Here is a 21,597-nt window from a genome sequence, read left to right as displayed (position 1 = left end):
CCAGCTCGCAGAAATTGCTTGCAATAGATTCTGCGTATTCGAAAACCTATATTTGCTTACCAAACTTTCGGATATCTGAGACTGTTCACCAGAAAATCAAATTTTTAATTTTTCCATTTTTCAACTTTGGAGGTAGGTGGTATCTAGCAGAAAAATCAAAGTAGATATAAACGTGACACATGCTCTGAGAGAGCAACCTTTCTAGTGATAAATCTCAACATTTCTTCCACCCCGGCACAACCGTTCGGTCTTGAGGAATTTTTAACTGAACCCAACTTTTTGGGAATTTTGCGAAGGTCAACTTGCGAGTAGTTTTTCTTCCAGGAAAATTATTGTAGATCTAAGTGTGATACATATTCTGAAAGAGCAACTCTTCTAGTAATAAATCTGAAAATGTCATCCATCTCGGCGCAACCCTTCAGTCTTGACGGATTTTTAACTGAACCAATCTTTTTCAGGATTTTTCGAAGGTCAGCTTTCGAGTCGTTTATCTCTCAATAAAAGTAACTGTAGATGGAAATGTGATACATATTCTGAAAGAGCAACTCTTCTAGTAGCAAATCTGAAAATTTCATCCATCTCGGCGCAACCGTTCGGTCTTGACGAATTCTCAAGTGAAATTTACAATTTTTGAAAAATGCCATTTCCAAGATGAAAATCTCAAAGAAGGGATAGACTTTCGAAAATGGTCGCAATAGATTCAGCGTGTTTGAAAAACCATATTTTCTTACCACAATTCCCAATATCTGGCCCTGTTTAGGAGAAAATAATTTTTTTTGTTTTTCCACTTTTCATTTTCGGGTTGACTTCGAAGAGCTCTCTGGAGTGCAAGTCTCTATTGAATCATCAACTATTTGGTTTTCTAGAATCTTCAAAACAAATTATATGCACTCCATATCATAAGACACTAATAGAACATCCCGATTTTCAGACAGAGTAGCAAAGAGGTCATTTTAGGGGGGTCTAACCCCTTGCTCATTTTTGACCCCAAAAATCGAGATTTTCGAAATCGAGTTTTTGTGCTAGAGTAGAAGCCTTGGCAATGCTGATTGTGAAACCGGAAATCCCAATTGGATCAGACGAATAAATCAGGAGATATTCCAGATTGAAATTTGCAATTTTTGAAAAAATGCCATTTCAACGAAGAAAATCTTATCGAAGGGAGATAGGCTCACGAAACTGATTGAAATAGATTCAGCGTGTTGGAAAACCTATATCTTTATACCAAAATTCCAAATATCTGGCCCTGTTTAGGAGGAAATAATTTTTTTTTATTTTTCGACTTTTCATTTTGAGTTGACTTCGAAGAGCTCTGGAGTGCAATTCTCTATTGAATCATCAACTGTTTGGTTTTCTAGAATCTTCAAAACAAATTCTACGCACTCCATATCCTAAGACAGTAATAGAACATCCTGATTTTCAGACAGAGAAGCAAATAGGTCAATTTAAGGGGTCTAACCCCTTGCTCATTTGACCCAAAAAATCGAGATTTTCGAAATCGAGTTTTTGTGCTAGGGTGGAAGCCTAGGCAACGCTGATTATACCGGAAACCGGAAATCTCAATTGGTTTGGAGGAATATAGCAGCAGATATCGCAGATTGAAATTTGCAATTTTTGAAAAATGCCATTTCCAAGTTTAAAAACCAAACGAAGGGGCAGACACTTATCGAATATTCATCGAAATATAATCATCATAATTTTGGTTTCTCTTTTGAACCTACTGTAGAATTTCCTCAAGACAAAGTCACATAGACTATAATTTTAGACTGTTTTTATGTTAATCATTACACTCTTTTTTATTCAACACTGAGGAAGAATATGGTCACTATTGACCATGTGGATTTGTTCTGAGGTGTTTTTTAAGTCGTTTTCTGACAGCTAAGTCTAGGATTTAATTTTAAATACGCATAGGGGGAAAATTAACAGTATTTATATTCGAACGAGAGCCTATAATGAAATAATAAGATTGCAGATAATTCTCACTTGGGTAATAAATTAGTCTGAAATTATGACCGCAAAAAAATCGAATCTGCTAGATTTACTGCGATCTTGAAGGTTTATTACATTTTATAATCAAAAAACATTACCAGTCATTTTTCCAACTCTATCTTGTCCGACTCCTCAAGTGAAATTAATTTGTTTTCCAACGAACTGAATTGAAAACAAATGGCTTAAAATCATATCGTTTATTACTTTCAAATTTCTTCTCAACAACAATTACCTATGTACAGGGAGTCCAAAATTCTATGTCCAGTGGGTGGATCTCGGAAACTAGAATAGCTAGAACAAAACAGAGTTTTTTTTCAGAGAAACAAAAAATTTGAAAACCGTAGCCTCCTACGAGCATGAAAAAATGAGACTAACGATTTCGAAAAGTTCTCATAACTTTTTTGTCTTTGAAGTTAGAGATCCGAAACTTGAACCATCTACAGGCACTTTTTGGGTAGAATCCACTGACGATCTCTAAAAAAATTTTTCTGTTCTAGATTTCGCAAACTTTTGTTTTTTAAATGCGATCTTTTTTTGAATTTGTAATTATTGAATTGGAAAAAAAATCGTTTGTCGGCAGATTCTACGTATGAAAGTGTCTGTGGAAGGTTCAAGTTTCAGATCTGTAACTTCAAAAACAAAAAAGTTATGCGAACTTTTCGAATTCGTCAAAATCTCAATTTTTGCTTATAACTCAAAAACGAAGGATCGTAGGAGGATACGGTTTTTACCATTCTTTCTCTGAAAAAGAGCTCGGAAATGGTTTGGATCTAGATATTCAAGTTTCCGAGATTCCCTCACTGGGACACCCTGTACCTCTATTTTTGACCATACACTTCACCTGTATAAAATGAGCATTCAGTAATTGAGTACTTACCCACATAAAAGGTACAAATAAATTGTTTCGAAAAAATTTAAGTATTAATCCCCTGTCGAGAAATAGAAATTTCTTTCAGCTGCCCCTGCTTGAATACAGCTCAATAAAGATGGCAACTGAAACACGATTTTTAATGTTTTTTCTAGATAGGTACCACAAAACTAATAAAAAAGAAATTGAGCAGATATTCAATAGGAGTCAGAAGGCAATCGAAAACTATATTTGCAAGGCGTAGAAAAAGCCAATCCAAAATGTTTTTTCGCAAGAACCCTTTTTTCCTTATTGATATTATACCATACCAAATTAATTTTTGATAGCCCCATTCATTTTGAACAAAAAAGGGTTTTTCGCTACCATAAAGTGTCTGCTCAGTTTCATTTATGTCTGTTTTCTAGTTTTTCTGAGAAATAAATTAAAAATTGCCATCTTCAGGAGACTGCATCTATAGATAGGCTACTCAAAAAAAAAACACGATTTTTCGACAAGGAATCACCCCTCCAATTTTCTCGCGATTATTTATTTGCACCCTGTATAAATAAATCTTTTTCACCACAATGGGGTAAGGCTGTATTATCAGAAATAATAAACCGAATTACAAATCCATTATTTTTTCAACTAGATCTCGATTTTTTACACTCGGTAAAAAATACTTATATTTGTTTACATTTTGCGAGAGTGGACATGTGTGAAGTTTTTTTTTATTTCTACTTTCCGATTCTATATATTCGTTCGATGTTAGCAATTTCGCATTGAACATTGATTATGACTGAAAATTACCTAGAGTCAGAATCTTGACGGTGATTGCCTTTAGAGCATCTCTTCTTTCTTGGGCCAGTTGCTTGTCGATCATTTTACTTCTTTGTCTCTCCAATTTAGCTGTGTTCGATAATCTGCAACCCATTTTGTGACCATAAAATTCTCTACGAAACTATTGAACGAGTATGGAAACACAAAAGACGAAAAAAATTCAGTGCGATCAACGATACTGATTCCTATTTCGTATGTCACGAATTTTAAAAGCACCGGTTTTTCGCACTTGATAATAATTCAAACGTAACTTCGTGACGTCCAAAAAAATTCCAGCGATGTCTACCAAATAGGGGAGTTTTCGATAGGAAAATTAAAAATTTCGGATCGAAAATTGAGACAGAACGGATAAGGACAAAACGGACACTTAGACACAATCCGAGAGACACTGCACACAATTGACGAATTTGCAGATGGCATCTGCAATTTTCTAGATAGGCGTCCCCTACCAGAAGAAAATGTCCAATGAGAGGTGAAAAAATGTGGACATGTTGAAGGTGAAACCAGCACTCTTTAGATGCGATAACGAACTTTTGTTTCGAAAAAATTCTCGTAAGATAAATGAAAACAATACAAAACAGAAAACGTTAGACGTACCTATATGCTATAAATGCTGAATAGTTGGAATTACATAATATTTCCAAGATTAAGGTGATAATGAACATTTCTGCAAAATTTGCAAAGTCTTTTCATTTAAAATGAGTACCAAATTTTATATCGATTTACGTTAAGACACAAGCACATTGAAATAAACAAGAAATTAATACTGGGTGGTCCAACGAAAACTCAACACCTCGATTTTCCGACCCGTCAATTTCTGATTCGGTGGTGAACAACTTTTCCGCTTTTTTCATCCCTGTAAATCTGAGCACAACCCCTTGATTCTGATTAGCGATGAGGGGTGTTGCGATAACTAATTTTGAAGATCGTATCGTGTTTTATCTGATCCTGAAATTTCGCTTCAAAATATTCATCGATAATGAAATAATGTGGAATTTATCTCAAGAATATTATTCGTATCCGACACATTTCAAGGTATTTAATAGTTATACTCCATTCACATTTATTTTAGCAGTCGGTTGGCCATGAAATAATTTTCTCAAGTTCTTGTAACTAGAACGGAATAAGGTTGACACTCATGAAATGTCGTTAATGTCCTCGTTAATTTCATAACGCCGTTGCCACAACCATAGATAACTAAAATCAATTTTTATTACGAAAATGCCAAAAGTGATTGAAAAAAGAAACAGGGTTTCAGGAAGTGGTATTTAGAATTTAGGTCCCCTCATTAAAAAAGTTATACCCCGATATTCTAAAATCCACAATACGTCAGACGGAAGCGAACATATTCAATGTAAGAGAATTTATATAATGTTTCATCTGAATCTAAACGTCTTATATTTCAGCTGAATATTTCCACAATCAGAAAGATTGTGAATGAAGAGGATGACAAAGAATTTCCTTCTATTGGGAGATCCAAAAAAGTAGTGGCATTTGAGAATTTTATGTTTGAGTGAATTAATGCGAAAGTTTACTAGAGGATTTTCGATTAATGTCATCGTAGAATAAGTTCCCGAAAATTGATTTTTTTATTTTTCATTTGACTTGTCCTATATATGGTAAATGTCTTAAGGTACCAATAAATACCTAATTATTATTATTATATCAATGTATTAAACTTCCTTTAATTCCTTTTACTTATATTGATGCAAGATGATTTTTGTTTAAGAATTTAACATTCTTGTAATTATCTGTTAATTCCTTCGGGAGATACTCATTCTCAACCACTGCATCATATGCATTTCATCTTCGGGTTAATATTTTTGAAATCTACAACTGATGTAACGTATTCAAACTTTACCCAAAAAACATAACGAAAATTAACTTCTCCTCAAGCTAGTGCATATTATGATATTATACTGATCTCTTGTATTATCCATGCAAATAACTGGATATGGTATGTCTTCAATAAGTTTGTATAAACTTAAATTATGTTCGTCACATATTTTCCGAAGAGATTCGATATTGTGATAAAAACGTAATAACAGAAACTTTTACGTAGAACGGACAACATAGCGTTGATTTAAACCTTACCTTAGTTTATCGTGAATTTTTAAGAACGTTACAAGTGTGTCAAAGCGATTGTAAATTTGTAGTAGAATTTTAATGGTGTATTCCGTACAAGAAAGGGTGGAAATGATAAAATTATTTTTTAGAAATAATGACGCAGCACCAACAACAGCGGCTTTATTTAACGAACGACATTCTAGAAAAAATGTGTCCGCTGCTTACGTTCTGCAACTGGTAGCTAAATCTAGCGACACTGGTTCATTCGGAAACAAACAGAGGGTGTATGAAAGCACAGCCCTCTTAACACAGTGTGTTTAAGAGGGCTGTGATGAAAGGGACGAAGCAAGGGACGTACTGTCTTAAGTCATGTAGCAATGTATCCCACCTTAGTACTAGGAAATTATCCGATGTATCTGGTGCTTCACGCACAACAATCCTGAGAATCCTTAAACATAAATTCCATCCTTACAAGATACGATTGGTTCGGATCCCAGATTCCAGTTCTGTGAAGTGTTCAGTGTTATCAAAACTTCATGTTTGATATCTGTCTTTCCGACAAGTGTTCATTATTCCTTATATATTAACGGCATTGTAAGCCGGCATAACTGTCGGTATTGGTCAGATGAAAATCCAATATTATTTCGTGAGGTGCACTCAGCTTCTCCAAAAATGAAATGTTTGTGTGGATATTTATGGAAACATCATAATCGGCCCTTTTTTATACCCGGTAGTCTGCTGACTGGCGCTTGGGGCTTCCAATTAGGTACTTCATTTCATCTCGATGAATTCATACCGCGCTTCTCATTTGAAATATGTACTAGCTGAAAGGCACAATGCAGCATTTCATCATGACACAAGTATTGAAAATGTTGGGAGAAGCATAACAGATATCAAAGTTTCCATTACAGCGGTTTATTTATCGAGAGAACCACACAGAATGGACGCTATCCATTTCGTCGGATCTCGATTACGATTTACGTCAATCCGATCGTATTTCACATTTCACCATTGGCATAGATAGATTTGCACGAGGTGAAAAAAACAAGGCTTTTTCTCGTGGGTCGTATACGGCAACAGGTGGAATATAAAGAAAAAATATTTATATAAAGCCAAAAAATCGCATTTCATTGTTTTAATGTCTTCATAAGTTACCCAAAAGGGGCAGGTAAGCTTTTGCTGACCTACGAATCATATCCATATATTGAATTCCAATTCATTGGACTATATACAGGCTTGTCTTTGAGGTCGAAAGAAACATTTTTCTCCTTTACCATCGTTTCCGATTCGGCCTAGATAAAATATACAAGGTGTACAAACGAAAAAAAAAAGATTCCTTGAGTAATTTTAAGAAAAAAAAATGGGACCGCAAACTATTCGTTTTCGAGATGAAGGCTGTAACAGACTTAAAGTTAGAAATTTTTCGAGTTTTTCAGAGAGTTTTTCCCTTCATCTATCTGCACTAAACAAGATATTCGAATGAAATTGGCATAAATATTAGAATTGATAGTGCACACCATGTAACATACCAATTTCGATAGCAAATCTACAGGATGATATTTTTCTGTAACACTGAGAAGATTCATAACATAAATGAACATCTTTTGTGACATATAACTCAAAATTACATTTTTTTAAATGGATATTCAACACCCTGTGTCTTTTTAACAGAGCCGATCTGAAAAAAATGGTAGAGGGTAAAAGTATTTCTTTTGACCCTAGGAATCTTCGGTTGAAACCTATATACAAGTCAAAAGAGTCAAGCTCGGAGTCGAGATTTTTGGTTTATTACCTATGTTTAATAATTATCGAACTAAAGAACTAAATTACATGATTTCCACTGACAATGAGTTTTTCATCACCACAATAGCTGGCTGGTGCTTTATGGAAAAGGTGAACAACACGTCCTAAGTCTAATTAGAAAACAAAAATAACCCAGGGAGCTTCCAAGAGAAATTAACTGAGATATTCCAGGACAACAAAGTAGTTTTCAAATATTTGGCAACGTCGAAAAACGGTGAACTTTTATTGCTTATTCCTGTTTTTCAAAAGCTCATCGACCTCGACTTTTTTAGGAGAGAAAGTATCAAGAAATCACATTCAAGCCACATGCGCCTATGTACCTACTTTGTTCATTAGGAACATAAATAACGAAAGGCAGGGTCGGCTCATCAAGCAACCAGTAAGTAATTCGGTTCATTACCTATTTCCATCAATGAGTTGTTGGCTTCGAGCATGAAATAAAGAACCCCTCAAATTTTATATAAAATTTCAATGCTACGAAGTCTGAAATAAAATTGATATTTCTTCAACCATTATAACTCAAAATGAAAACGCTGAAACCCATCAATTGATTTTAAGTTACCAACCATCATTTTCTGGACATAAAATTGAGTGATTTTCTTCAACCCCTCAGACGCAACCCCATCGAGCTTGAATACCAAGCGTTGGCTCCTTGGAAAGCACAGGAAATGGAGACCCACCTTAATCTTTGTTTTTTTCTAATTTTGTGGTTATTGGAAAGAACACAGTATTTTGAAGAAAAAAATTATTAATTATTAATTAAAAGCACAAAGATTCAGCGAGGCGTTGGCTTCGACATTGGAAAAACAAATATTTTAATTTATTATGTATTTATTATTTGATCATTTTTATTTGAAGAGATATTAAGAGGGGGCCTCAGCCTATATGTGTATTTCAATTTGAAGAGTTGATTTCACCAGTAGATTTGGTGATTCTGCAGTTTTTCTACCCTGCTAATGTCCACTGCTTCCTCGGCAGGAGTAGAAGGAATTTTTTTAATCTGTAGAAATCGAAACCAAGAACCAGACTAGGAGTAAAAAAACAGACAAAACCTTTTTTTGAATAACCCAATTATGTGGGTCTTTCATGTAATTTTTTTTTCACCAACGCATGCTTAGATACAGCTCCCTAAAGATGAGACCTGAAAAGCAAATTTCAATTCTTTTCTTAGAAATCATAAAACTAATAAGAAATAGAATTGGGCAGACATACTATGGGAGCGAGAAGGCAATAAAAAAAAATTGGTGGTGCTTCCCTGTAATTGCCAGAGGTGGAGAAACACGCCCCTAAAATTTGTTTCGCAAGAAACATTTCGGTTCTTTCATATTATACCATTGAAAAATTGATTTTTGATAGCTTGATTCATATTGAACCGAGCATTGAACAAAAGAGGTCTTACTAAATGTAACAGTTTTTGAGAAAAAATTATTTATCAGCAGGTAATTAGCGTGAGGAATAGAATTATGGTTTTAAATCGTTCTCAATTCTTTTCGTGCTTGATTCTGGTAAATAATCGTCGGAAAAATGAACAAAAATTATCATTTCACTGAAATTTTCAAAGTTTACGTTAAGACATGTCCGCCTCTCAGAATTTTTTGGAAACTCTCGAAATTTCGTACAGAATTCGAAAATCATAATAATATAGTTTTCCCCCAGCAATTGGAAATAATCGTAGCTAAAGGGTTGATAATTAAAAAGTTTAGACATTAAAATAGTTATATTCTTCAACTCCATGGAAATGGTAGATTACAAGAGGACGTCTGGAAGATGGAAGTGATTTTTATTTTTGTTTCGTCATTGTCAACATTTTATGTTTATTTTTTTTTCTGTTCGATTAATTATTTTAAGCCAATCAATCAAAATGTAACCAAATATAGAGAAAAAAATGAGTGGGACAGGAGTTAAAAGAGGTGCGACAACGGTGAGTACATTCGCAAAATCAAAACAAATATACGCTTGACAGCTCAAGCGAATCATCTCTAGTGCCGGCAAAAGGGCCAAGAACCGCGAACAAATTTCATCAGTAACATTTCTCACATGCAATACGCCGAAGAAAGGGTCAGAATCTGCATCTGGCTTCCAGATTTGCCGCAATTTAATTTATTATGGCGATGGACGTCGCGACGCCGAGGGTTGCGTGGCTGGCGTCCTGCGCATGAATCGACGCGCCCAGGAACTATTGAACCCCCGCCCAAAAACCCTCCAAGAAAAATTCGCAACTTACCCAACAAAAGCAGCTTTATATCTTTGGCTGCTTGAATGCCGTCTTCTTTGAGATTTTTCTCGATCTGTTTGCTCCTTGCGAGAGCAGCCCTCTCTTCCGCCGAAGAAGTACAGCCCATCTTGCAGCTATCCCCCGAGCAGAACACTTCTAACCACCCTCTGGCGCTGGTAGGAAGATCCACTGCGAACGATTTGCTCACACACTGCACTATTTCAATTTCAAAACATTATCTAGGCGGCCGCGGGTACTACGCGCAACGATCACAGAAATTTCTATTCTAACTCACGTATCTTACTGGTCTACGCACGCAGCAGGATTCAGTCGGTTGTCTACAGTTTTGGTCCTGCAGCGCGTTTGAGAGGCACCAAAGCGCGTGCGTTGTGAAGGTGCGCGCTCAGAACACCAGGCGGCGTTGCCAAAATATATATGGAATGTTGACAGGCGGTAGTTACTTGACGATGACGGTATGGAATATGGATAGGCGATTCGCGATAGGGTCCCTCTATTCGACGCATACTCTCGATTGGTGAATCACAGGTGGCCGTTGCAGCGTTGCCGTTCATCTCGGAATTCAAGTAGGACCAAGATATTTCGAATGGTTGCAACAGAGACCAGCGTAAGGGCGCTATGCCGTCCCTAAGGTATTGAAATTCTACTGCAACGATCAATTTGTGATACTGACTTCTGAGAAATTTCATTTTCCACCAATAAAACGAAGGGTGTTTTTGAATTGATGAGAAGAATTTTATTATTTATGGGATACTTCAACGAAAATTAAGAGGGTCTTTCATATCATTTTTTTCTTCTCAGTTCCTTCCCTCGAAGATACGAAATGAAATTGGTGGAATAATATATTTCCTTATGGAGTACCGTCAATAGCCATCGATAGAAGTCATTCATCCTAGTAAATTACATGAAATGAAAGGGAAAAAATTCATTTTTTCATGGTTATACATACATATACATATTCCTTCACTGCAACTCAGATAGTTTGTCTATCACCCTTCGAGTTGGAAATTTTGTGAATGGGACAGTTACTGGAGTCCTGGGCAAACGTGGTTTCTTCATCCTGCATTTTTTTAAATCTTTCTGGAAATCATCTTCACCACTCTCTTGATTGGCTATTTCATATAAGAGTTGATTTTATAGGTTGTGCAGTTCATACCCAATCGTGTTATGATTCTTAGTGCTGATCTTTCCCCTTCTTCATTTATCAAAATACCAAATTATATACAGGGTATGAATCAACAATCGCAAAAAAATTCAAGAAGTGAATGTGCAGACATTTTATGGGTGGATGAGAAAGTAATCAAAAAATTGTGTGATTCATTTTGAACTAATGAGGTCCCTTGTATTTTCTTGCTAAACATGACGGTTTTTGTGTAAAAAAATAATTTATCAACCGGTACCTACTTAGCACGAGGCATTTAGGCTGAAATTGTCTTCGAATTTAAATTTACTAGTCCTAGTAGGCGCGGATAATATCAATTTAATTTTTTTAGATTGTCTTCTCGCAGAATGTCTCTCAATCTAATATCTGTCAGTTTTCCAGAAAAACAAAACAATTGCGGATAAAGCAACATTTTAAAATACTCGAAAAACACGTATTTAGACAGTTTTTTTTATGATTTTATAGATTTCATCAGCAATTATTCAAGATTTCCAATAATACATTATAACTCAGTCCAGATGTTTATAACTCAGTTTATAATTCATAACGATATATTTTCATTCAATCGAATTATTCTTGCTCTTATCCTTAGTTTTACGATTTTACGATCTAAGATTACTAATATAATCTAAAAATGAAATCAAAGGTTGAATTACTAGTTATAACTTTCATTCATTAAATAGAAGTGCTATATTTACTCTAATTTCAAGTCGTAGAGATATTGAAAACTAACTTTTATTCATTATTTGATTATTCCAAATGATAACAATTCAAATGTGTGTGTAAATTGTAAATGGGAAACGCCTCAATAGGATAGTTTAGGATGTTTCCGCTACGCGTCGCTCAGGATTGAACATTGATTGGTTTGCCAATAAAAAACGCTACAGATCACAGATAATCTACAAATCACAAATGTCCAAATTTGAGTCAGTTCTATGTTCGTTTAAATTTGAAAATAACGGATTTGCGAGCTGTCAAAATACAAAAACAAGTTTTGTTTATGAGACTGAAAATGAGTGCTAATAAAAAACATTCGAAGCAAATATCTGGTTTTGCACCCTTAGCTTCATCCACTATTTTTGGCAGTAGACTTCGGCTTGATCTTGATTCTACTAGAATATCTACCTCCGATTCAAGTGGACGAAATAATACTAAAAAGTTAGATTACGCCTATAATGAATACTTGCAGGCCATGGCTAAGAAACGGATAATTTCAACTTCGTTTCATCATTTCGAAACTTTATTAAAACAACAGATCGATTACCAAAACTATGAAATTAATAAAATGAAGGAAGAATGTGAACAGAAAGAAGGGAATCTTCAGAATGTTATTGGAACTAATGAATTGGTCATTATTTTGAAAGGAATTGAAGATCAGTTGAAGGAGTTTGAGAAATCCACAGAACAAGAAAATTTGAATCAACTGATCAATTTGTCAAATATTCTTGGAGCAGCTTGTAGAGAATTACTGCTGGTCGGTGTGAAAAGTCTTTCAAAAAAAGAGGAATGGTTATCGTTAGTGAAAATAATGAATGAATGCTGCAAATTCCTCCAACATTTTTTTAAATCTCACAAATCCATCAAAGAATTTGAACTCATCGATGAGATTTCAGGAAAGCTCAAAGAAACTTTGGAATTACAAACAAATATCCAAGAACGAATAGCCATATCCTCCTCTGTGAGCAAAAAAAGTTCTATAAAGTATATTGAAAAATTGAAGAACCTATTTGATTTATTGGGTGCAGCTTGCAATTGAGATAATTGGTTACTTGCATTTTAATTTTATTTTTCATATTGTTTACCTGTAAATATACTTTTAATTTTTTTGTAAATTTGTTATTCTTATGTGTATATACTTTTTATCAACAAAGGTGTTATTATTGATATTCCTACATTTTCCTCCATACCACTTTTAGGTCCTATATCCTGTTTAATAAATTCAAATATGTTTTAAGTATTATATATTGAAACTTAACATTCCAAAACAATGTTTTAATACTTTATGATTATGAAATTTCTTATCTAAAATAATTTCATCAACAAACTAGATATATTATATACATCAAATGTATTTTCTGAGAAAACTTTTTAGATGAGTAGTTATATATTGCACGAAACAACAAGTTCTCCATAGCTTTTATTCGTTCTAAGAATTGAATAATTAAATTATAAAATAAAGTTTTTGAGGTACCCAAAAAGGTAAAGAATTCATGTCTTCAGGCACAATTGCGACATCTGGCCGAATTATTTGTAGCATTTGTTCCCGTTCTAGTGAAAGTATTCGGTTCAACTATTTTCCGCCAGGGGGATTGACAGTTTCAAATGTCATTGCAAACAAACTGTTCATTTACAAATAACAGTTTAAAAATACAAACAAGTTTTAAAGAACGTGGGGGAGTGACCCCGAAGCAAAAATATTTGTGAAGAAGTAATTTTTTTTACATCATTGACCTAAATACAAAATGCATCCCAATAGGCGTAGGAAAAAACGTCCTAATTACGGAATTCGAACAGTAGAAGTGGCTAGAGGACCAAATGGTTTTGGTTTTACGATTTCAGGACAACAGCCGTGTATTTTGAGTTGTATTGTGAAAGATTCACCTGCAGATCAAGCAGGGCTACGTGCTGGTGATTTTTTGATTTCAGTGAATGATGTATCAGTTTCTAAAACAACACATGATGCTGTAGTAAACCTGATTGGAAGTTGTGTTGCACCTATTAAAATGACTATAGCTGAGAATTATTATTCTGATAGTAGTGATGAAGATTTAGATGTGAGCCGTATTATAACTTGTAGAAAACCAAAGCACAAACCAAAACCTACCAGGACTCATAGACTAATCAATCGTAAAAACCATGATGGGTTATTCTTATTGAAAAATGCCAATCATAATTGTTTACTAAAGTATTCGAATGGTAATACAGAAGCTTCTGTTCCAACAAACCTCGCTAACAATTCAGGTGATCAAGCTAATTCTAGAGATTATAAAGCACTTGTTGGATATCTTGGAGCGATGGAGACACAGAAGCAGTTCTCATCTGACGGCCATTTAAAAGGGTTAGCCCTTGAAGATCAAGGTGGTCCAATTGAATACAAAACATTAGTTGGGTATCTTGGAACTATAGAAATGCCAGAACAACTGTCTCCTGAAACAAGGCTCCAAACAGTATGTAATTGTATAAAAAAGTTGAGACAAGAGAAACGAAGCCCTACAGCAGTCCTAATGACTATTTTGCCTACTTGTTTGACTTTGAAAAATTCATCGAATCAAATACTGGCTATATATCCAACAAATAGGGTAGTTTATGTTGGATCTGCTAGAGATAAGGATTCGAGATATTTTGGATTGGTTACTAGTGCAATTTCTGATACAAATTCAAGACAAAATGTTGATGATTGGCATTCAAACTTGAATACGAAGAAAAGTTACTCAGATATAGATATTTCTAACAGTTGCCATATATTTGTAACAGATCCAAAACTAATTGATCATAATATTCATGCAAGGAAAGCAGAAATATTCAATATTGTTTGCAGTGTAGATCCTATATCGGGCCGCTGTTTAGAGTTTCCTAAAGATTCACTCTATATTGTGAGTTTGATACAGAGCATGTATAAGTTGCAGTGTGATGTTCATAGTGCTAGACTGAATATTGAGGAAAGAGCTTTACCCCTATTGGCTAATTCTCCACAACCCAGTGCTTCCAGCAATTCAGATTCAGGAATAGGATTCAGAGATGATTTCAATTCAATAAGTGATAGAATTGTATTGGTCGAGTTTCCTGCAAGACATTTGGAGAGTTCAAGGAAATATGTGAGTTATAATTTGCATTTATTTACATATATGAAAGAAAGGTTTCTTGCACCATTATATAGACACTCTTTTGTATTTAAAAGCTTATAGATGGTTTCCAGAAATGGAAGCTTTGAAATTTCTGGGATGATTTTCTTTCTATTTTTTTTTTTTATTATTTTTACTTGAACAACAATTATTGAGTTAATATTAAATTCGATACCCAAAAGTTAAATAATTTCCCTATTCTGTTCCCTATATATAATAGCCAATTTCTACTTAAGTAATAGATTCAACACAAACCCAAGTTCCCTTCAACTTTAGTATATGAATGAAATTTCTGAATATCTCCTGATAATTTTTACAAACTCCTCAGAAACTCCCAGCATGTACAAATTTGGAGATAATTATTTGTAATCCATGTCACTATTCTAACGACTTAGATGTTGAAGCGGAAAATTTAATAAATAAATTAAAATTAATTGGAAAGAAGGTTATAAGTTGACAAAAATCTATGATAGAAATAAATAATTATATCCATAATAAGTACGTTTGTAAAGGTATTTTACGGATATTTCAAAGAATTCATTAAATCAAGGAAACTCTCATATCCAGGTAACACCGTATTCCTTCGCATTTGCATTATTTTCTTTTCCTTTCCAGAATAATAATTTCATCGTAGAAGAAAATGTGGATAATAGGGAAAATATTGTGAGAAGTTCTGACTATTGCTTGAATCCTGAAGAAGTGAAACCTAATGCTTTATTGAAAATGGTGCTCAATAATGAAAAGCCATTGAATAATGTTCAGAATATAAAAACATACGAGGGTGTGAGCATAAAGAACAGTTTTGGTGACTCAAAGGTGGAAAACACAAAAAACAGTAATAAGATAGAAGGCCAGCTGAATAATTTCTCCCATTCTGAAAAACTATCATTCAGACCCTCTTTCGATAAACTAACTAGAAACGTTTCACCCTCAAGTTTCACCAGTTCTGATGATAACACTAAAACTAACGAAGCTTGTGTTAGGAGTGTCCCTAACAGGTATGACCAATCAATTGTCAATGCTGGAGGTTTTAAGGAATGTGATATCAAGAGTAATTTTAATGAGTTTGAAATGACTGGAAATAACTTCACTTTCAATCAGTGCAATATAAATAGCTATCAAGAAAGACCTATCGATGTCCCAATTGAAATGGAGCTTGATAGATCAAACATTTGTGTATACTCTGTTCCAAACAAGGAGGAAACTGAATTCAAGAGATCCGCAGACAGTTTGTCGATGGGCAGTGGACGAAGCCTTGAATTGGGCAATTCTATGAGCGTTTTCAAGACGCCAAGTGCGGTTTTCTTCGAACGCAAATCTAAACACACCCCAAAATTGGCTAGTAGTTGCGATGACTTGAACAAGTGTGGCAATAATAAGAAAAAGTTGACTCCTAAGAAGTGTGGCACTTCCAAACCAAACTATAGTTATGAGGAATTGAATAATATGGATTTCGGTCAGCAGTTGGGATATGGCAGTTTGAACGACTTGTTCTTCTCCAACTGGGGCAGTAATCGAGAGAGGAGGCAGATTGCCAGAAGTGAACCCGATGTGAGAATGCAGGAAGGAACTGGAATGTCTTGTTTTATGGTATGTTTTAGATATTTTTTATAGTTTTATAATTTAGCAGCCTATTAGTAACCATCACAGTAGACTAACTTATTTTTATACACTATGTAGAGGTGGAAGTATTTTAATCCTTTAACATTATTTAGTATGACAGAAACATCATGAGGAATTAATATTGGGTTTTTTTTTATAATAATTGTGTTTGAAACAAGAAAATTTTGGATTTATAAAAACCAGATATTTCGGACAGTATTAAGATGTTCTGGAAACATTTCTATGTACAGAAAAATTATTAATATTGAAAGCAAAAAATGTAAAGACAGTTTTTCCCTACTAGCCTTTATTTCGGTTTTTGAGGTTCCATAAAATTAATAGTAGGTAATATTTCATTTGTTTTTTGTCGCAGTAACAGTTATGTTACCTACCTTTTATGAACAGTCAAATTATAAATTGCTGATTAAATTGCAACATTAGACACATTATTTTCGTTCCTAAATATAGGACTTGGATAATTGATCTTTTAACTGCCCTGCTCTATGAACCCCCACTGCATAATTTTTTTTACGTCTTCCCCGAGGAGGAACACTAGTAGAATTATGAATCTTTCGATCTAGCTGGCTGCAAAACAAGACCCTGCTACTTTCAATTGAAATTATCACATTTCATCAAAGAATCGAGAACAAAAATTTAATCCTCCTTATCACCAAACTACCAAACAACGAACTACATACTTCCAATTGCAAATTTCATGGACATTTACTTTTCATGTAAATAATATTTCACATTCCTGATAGTAGTTTTTGTTGATCCATATGGAGGACAGATGAAAACAGAAATATTTTCCATTTGAACTCATAAATGATCAGTAAGGATGATTACTGAATTTACTATTAATTTCTGCATTTCCTGTAGTTACTCATCCGTTTCAAATAGAATTTAGTTCCGACTCGACCAAATTAATTACTCATATATTTGATTATACAATGATTAGTCACTGATGTCAGACAACATAAGATAATAATTGTTGATGTACGTATTTATTTTCGTTTTAATTCAAATAAGTGCGATCTATTTCAACTCGCTATATCTGAATGGATTCGTGTATTGATTTTCACACAATTCAATGTTTTTGTTGGGAGAAACGTGGGAACGTTATTGAGGTATCAGTGTTATTTATTTTATTCCTTCGTATATGTGGTAGTTGAATAGTTCGATATAAATTTGAATATTTTAGGGTAAGGTTTTATTATTATTACTATTGTGAAGATATATTATTGAAAATAATTTATTTAGCAGAAGTAATTAATTTTGGAATGGATTTTTCAGAATGGTTTGAGGAAATTAGGCTAGGGGGCGCTCATAAGTTGCATAAATATGAGATCTTCGTTCTTCTTGGTGAGCTTGGAAGTATGAAAACTTTTTTGGGAGTTTTTTACAATCTGAATTTTATTGCGTATGAACTCTTCTGAATGAATTTTCTTGATAATCTCAAAAATATGGTTAGTAACTCTTCATAAACATTCTTAATTTTTCTCTTCCAAGAACACCGTTATGGTCATTAAAATTTCAACATTTCGAATGCAGTTTGCATCGATTATCAGGATTTTTTTTATAAATCCCTACTAATATACAGCTTGCCAATAAGGTAGCACAACTAGCCAATAAAATTACGAAGAATTGTTGGTCCCTTTATTCATTGCCAGCAGTAGTCGCTTCGTTGAAGGAATATATCTTAGCGCCATCTGGTGAGAAACGAGGTCCAACTCGATTCACTTTCTTAACTCTCAGAGTGAAGATGGCAGCATGTAACCGTTCGACCAAATTCTCAAGTTGAGAGAGAGAGAGAGAGAGAGAGAGAGAGAGAGAGAGAGAGAGAGAGAGAGAGAGAGAGAGAGAGAGAGAGATTTGGTCTATCACTAGTTTCAATATTATACAAGGTTACTCTTCTGTATTTACTAGAATATATTGAAAAATTCTTAGCCTACTATAGAACCAAACAAAATTTCATTGTCAAAATATTTCATTACTCAACATATTCTCCTCTTAATTGGATACATTTATTACAGCGAACCTGCAACGTCTCTAGACCTTTCAAAAAAATGTTTCTTCTTGCTCTGCAAACCAGACCTCCACAGCTTTTATTACCTCCTCGTTGGGTTACCCTAAACCACGAATTTTTTGTATGGCAACATGAGATTTGTGTGCAGGGGCTTTGTTCTGCAAAAACAAGACACCTTTTTGGATAGCTTTCCGCGTCTTTTCTCTTAAATTTTTTCCCGTAGAGTGGTCAGTTATGTCTAATATTAATCTCTGGTTATTGTTCTACCCTTATCCAAAAAATCATTCATGATTACTCCATGGCAATCCCAAAAAACTGAAGAAAGAACTTTTCCAGCAGATTTTTGGACACGAAACTTCTTAGGTCTTGGAAAACCAGAGTGTCACTATTCAATCGATTGTTGCTTTGTTCCTGGATCGTAGAAATGTACCCAAGCCTCATCCATAGTAACAATTCGGTTCAAGAAGTCTACATCGTTTTCAAATCGAGCACAGGTCGAACGCTATGCTTCTACCCTTGCACGCTTTTGGTCAACATTCAAACATTTGGGGATCCTTTTTGCAGAAATTTTTCTCATGTCCAAATTGTCATGAACTATATGATGAACGCGTTCGTATGAAATATTCAGTGCTTCAGATATCCGTTTTAGCCCAATTCGGTGGTCTGATAAAATCATGTCATGAACTGCATCGATAATTTCGGGACTAACACAGAAACTGGCCTTTCCGATCGGTCATCATCTTCACTGGAAAAGTTACATCTTTTGAAGCTTGCAGTCCAATTTTTCACGGTCGCATACGAAGGACATTGATCACCTAGGGTATTAAGCATATCTTCGTAAAGCTGCATACCTCTTAACCCTTTTAAATACATGTACTTGATGATGGCTACATACTCCAATTTTTCGATTTTCACAATTTGGTGGACATTTTCTTTCTTTTAATTTATTGCGTAACTCTGGTTTACTTTTTTGACCTCAAACTTCACACTGACACTTCTAATGAGTTATTGTTCGTTGCTATGGTAACGCAATATTTTTTTTATGCATGGAACTGGTCTAGGCTAACTAGATATCAATAATACATCCTCGTAATTAGCTTGTTTCTATCTGCGTTCTGAAATGTCTTAAAGATGAGAGCAATTTCAGTGTCGCCCTACTGTCGGATACACTTACAACAGACCTGGTTGTCCTAAGAGAACAAAGGAGTTGAATACGATTTTGAACGAGTCGTTCAAAAGCCATTTGCCCCGTTCTCATTACGCTTTTTCCTCATCTGTATATCGCCGGTTCTAAGTGCATTCTCCAACTTTCATCTAGCGACCGATACAGTCCTGTCATTATCGACCGCAGCGGGTAATTCACGTTCGCGATTTCGCTTCTTCCGAGACGATAATTATCCTCTCCACGGAAAAACGAACCTAGAAAACTTTGCGGAATCGCCGGCGGATGTTGAAAACTAATCCTTCGGCATAGTAGGCCGAGACGACTGGAGTCGCTCGCGTAGGTGTGTCACTTTTTCGCGAACCTACCCGGGCCGCCAGAAAGATTCAATTTCGAAAGTGATAAGCGATAAGACTCTCAGCTGGGTCGGCTCCTAGGAGGCGCTGAACCGTGCCGTTTCCACGTTTAGTCTTTACGCGATTTCCAAGAAGCCCCAACGCGCGTTTCTGTGCAAGTGAATCATCGACGAAGCGTGAAACGGTTTTTTTTTTCATTCGTTGTTTATTTTCGACGTTCCTATGGAAAGACCTCGTCGCATCTTTATATATTCCCTTTGTTGATCTGCCTCGAAAACATGGAAATATGCCTGTAAGTGCCCAAGACGAATGATACGAATTTATTTCGGGTAAATATTTACGTTGTGATCGATATTCGGTCTCGTCCGAACGGTTTGTTTTGATCGTTCGAGTTTCTCTCAGTTCTGTGTAGTTTTTCTTGGAATCGTGTTCGCGTCCGATGGGTTTCCGTTTTTTACTTGTTACATGTCGAGAATGCATGTCTTTGGGTGAGTGGTATTTATAGTTTTGAAGCTTTGAATCCGGAACGATTTGCAAATAAAGGAGTTCCCGTGGTTCCCCGTGTTTTTGCACGCGAATATGTTGACTGTTAGGCCTGGAGATACGAAGCAACTTTCAATCTTTCAAAATTCGCTGGACGTGTAGTTTAAATGTTGAGGGGTGATTGATTATTATAAAGCCCCCTCTTGTAGAGATGTTATGCGACTGTTTAGAAAAAAGTTTTGTATAAAAGTTTCCTAATTCTAAATGGATGAAAAAAATATTTTCATTTATAGTATAGGGTAATTCAGAAACCTGTTTGTCATTCTAATCCCCTATTTCACATGAGTTCCTTATTTTTGTATCTTTTTATTCTCCTGAAGGTTTGAAACCTTTTTCATCTAACGTACCTTGGGTTTGACCTATTGAAAGGTACAGTGTGTATCACGTATGTAAGCGTGCCACTGGATTTATTCATTGAGAAGGGAACTGAAAAGTGAACTATCAACTAGCCTTTAAAGGCTATCCGAATATGATTTGGAAAAACAATAGAACATGGGCATGAGAAGTTATCAGGGAAAAAACATTTTTGCAGATTTTACTAGTGTTCAAAATTGAATAATATGGAGACAAAATTCTAACTAATTTGTTTCTTATTTCAACTTGAAATTAAAATTTTGCTTGCACAATATACGTCCTTACTCTTATTTCAGAATGCTCAATAAATCATTAATTCGGGTATAAACATATATATAAAGAAAATTTTTCATTTCCACTCCATCAAATTGAAAATTACCCTGAGGAAATGAAATGAAACTTCCAAAAATACTATATCCGTTGTTCAATCAATATTTGCTGCCAAATATTGAAGTTTTATCTCGCCATAGTGAGAGAATCGTAAAATGAGATATAAAACGAATTAAGTCAGTAAGAAAAGTGAAAAATGATTTTATTTTAAACTTGTTATTAAAAAAATTTATTGACTTTTTCATTGGAGTGCCTCTTTGTAAACAACATTTTTAGTCATTCTTCGTTTTGTCTGTTACTTAAACAAATAAGTTGAGGGTTTGTCAACGCAGGAACAGGCTACATACAATAGACTAAGTGAAGAGCATGAATTTTCCAGATTAATGCTTCAGATACTCAAGGGCCATTTATTTACTCTCATTGCGAATGCAAGTAGTATTGAAA

The 21,597-nt window shown here is 34.7% G+C and overlaps 2 protein-coding genes and 1 long non-coding RNA gene across 5 annotated transcripts in view; 2 read left to right on the top strand and 1 right to left on the bottom strand.

Moving 5' to 3' along the window:
- The window catches only part of LOC123307550 (guanine nucleotide-binding protein G(o) subunit alpha), a 32,215-nt gene extending 22,144 nt beyond the window's left edge, over positions 1–10,071 (bottom strand). The window contains exon 1 of one of the 2 annotated variants that reach the window (XM_044889910.1): positions 9,768–10,071. In XM_044889910.1, coding sequence (XP_044745845.1) covers positions 9,768–9,885 — 118 coding nt within the window. In that variant the 5' untranslated portion in view covers positions 9,886–10,071. Of the gene's footprint in view, positions 1–3,643; positions 4,110–9,767 lie in introns of those variants that run through there. The other variant, XM_044889909.1, reaches the window with a different exon arrangement.
- LOC123307551 lies at positions 7,643–8,216 on the top strand. Its single transcript, XR_006536984.1, has 3 exons — positions 7,643–7,757; positions 7,816–7,922; positions 8,102–8,216. It is a non-coding gene; the product is annotated as an uncharacterized LOC123307551 (long non-coding RNA).
- Positions 10,072–13,269: 3,198 nt separating the features above from the next.
- LOC123307549 (regulator of G-protein signaling loco) overlaps positions 13,270–21,597 on the top strand; it is a 36,835-nt gene continuing 28,507 nt past the window's right edge. The window contains exons 1-2 of one of the 2 annotated variants that reach the window (XM_044889908.1): positions 13,270–14,753; positions 15,396–16,370. In XM_044889908.1, the coding sequence (XP_044745843.1) occupies positions 13,401–14,753; positions 15,396–16,370 (2,328 nt within the window). In that variant the 5' untranslated portion in view covers positions 13,270–13,400. The remainder of the gene's footprint in view (positions 14,754–15,395; positions 16,371–21,597) is intronic. The other variant, XM_044889907.1, reaches the window with a different exon arrangement.

Source organism: Coccinella septempunctata, chromosome 2, assembly GCF_907165205.1.
Source record: "Coccinella septempunctata chromosome 2, icCocSept1.1, whole genome shotgun sequence".
NCBI classification, from domain to species: domain Eukaryota; kingdom Metazoa; phylum Arthropoda; class Insecta; order Coleoptera; family Coccinellidae; genus Coccinella; species Coccinella septempunctata.
The sequence above is the reverse complement of the archived record's forward strand: the minus strand, read 5'-3'. Positions and strand labels throughout refer to the sequence as shown.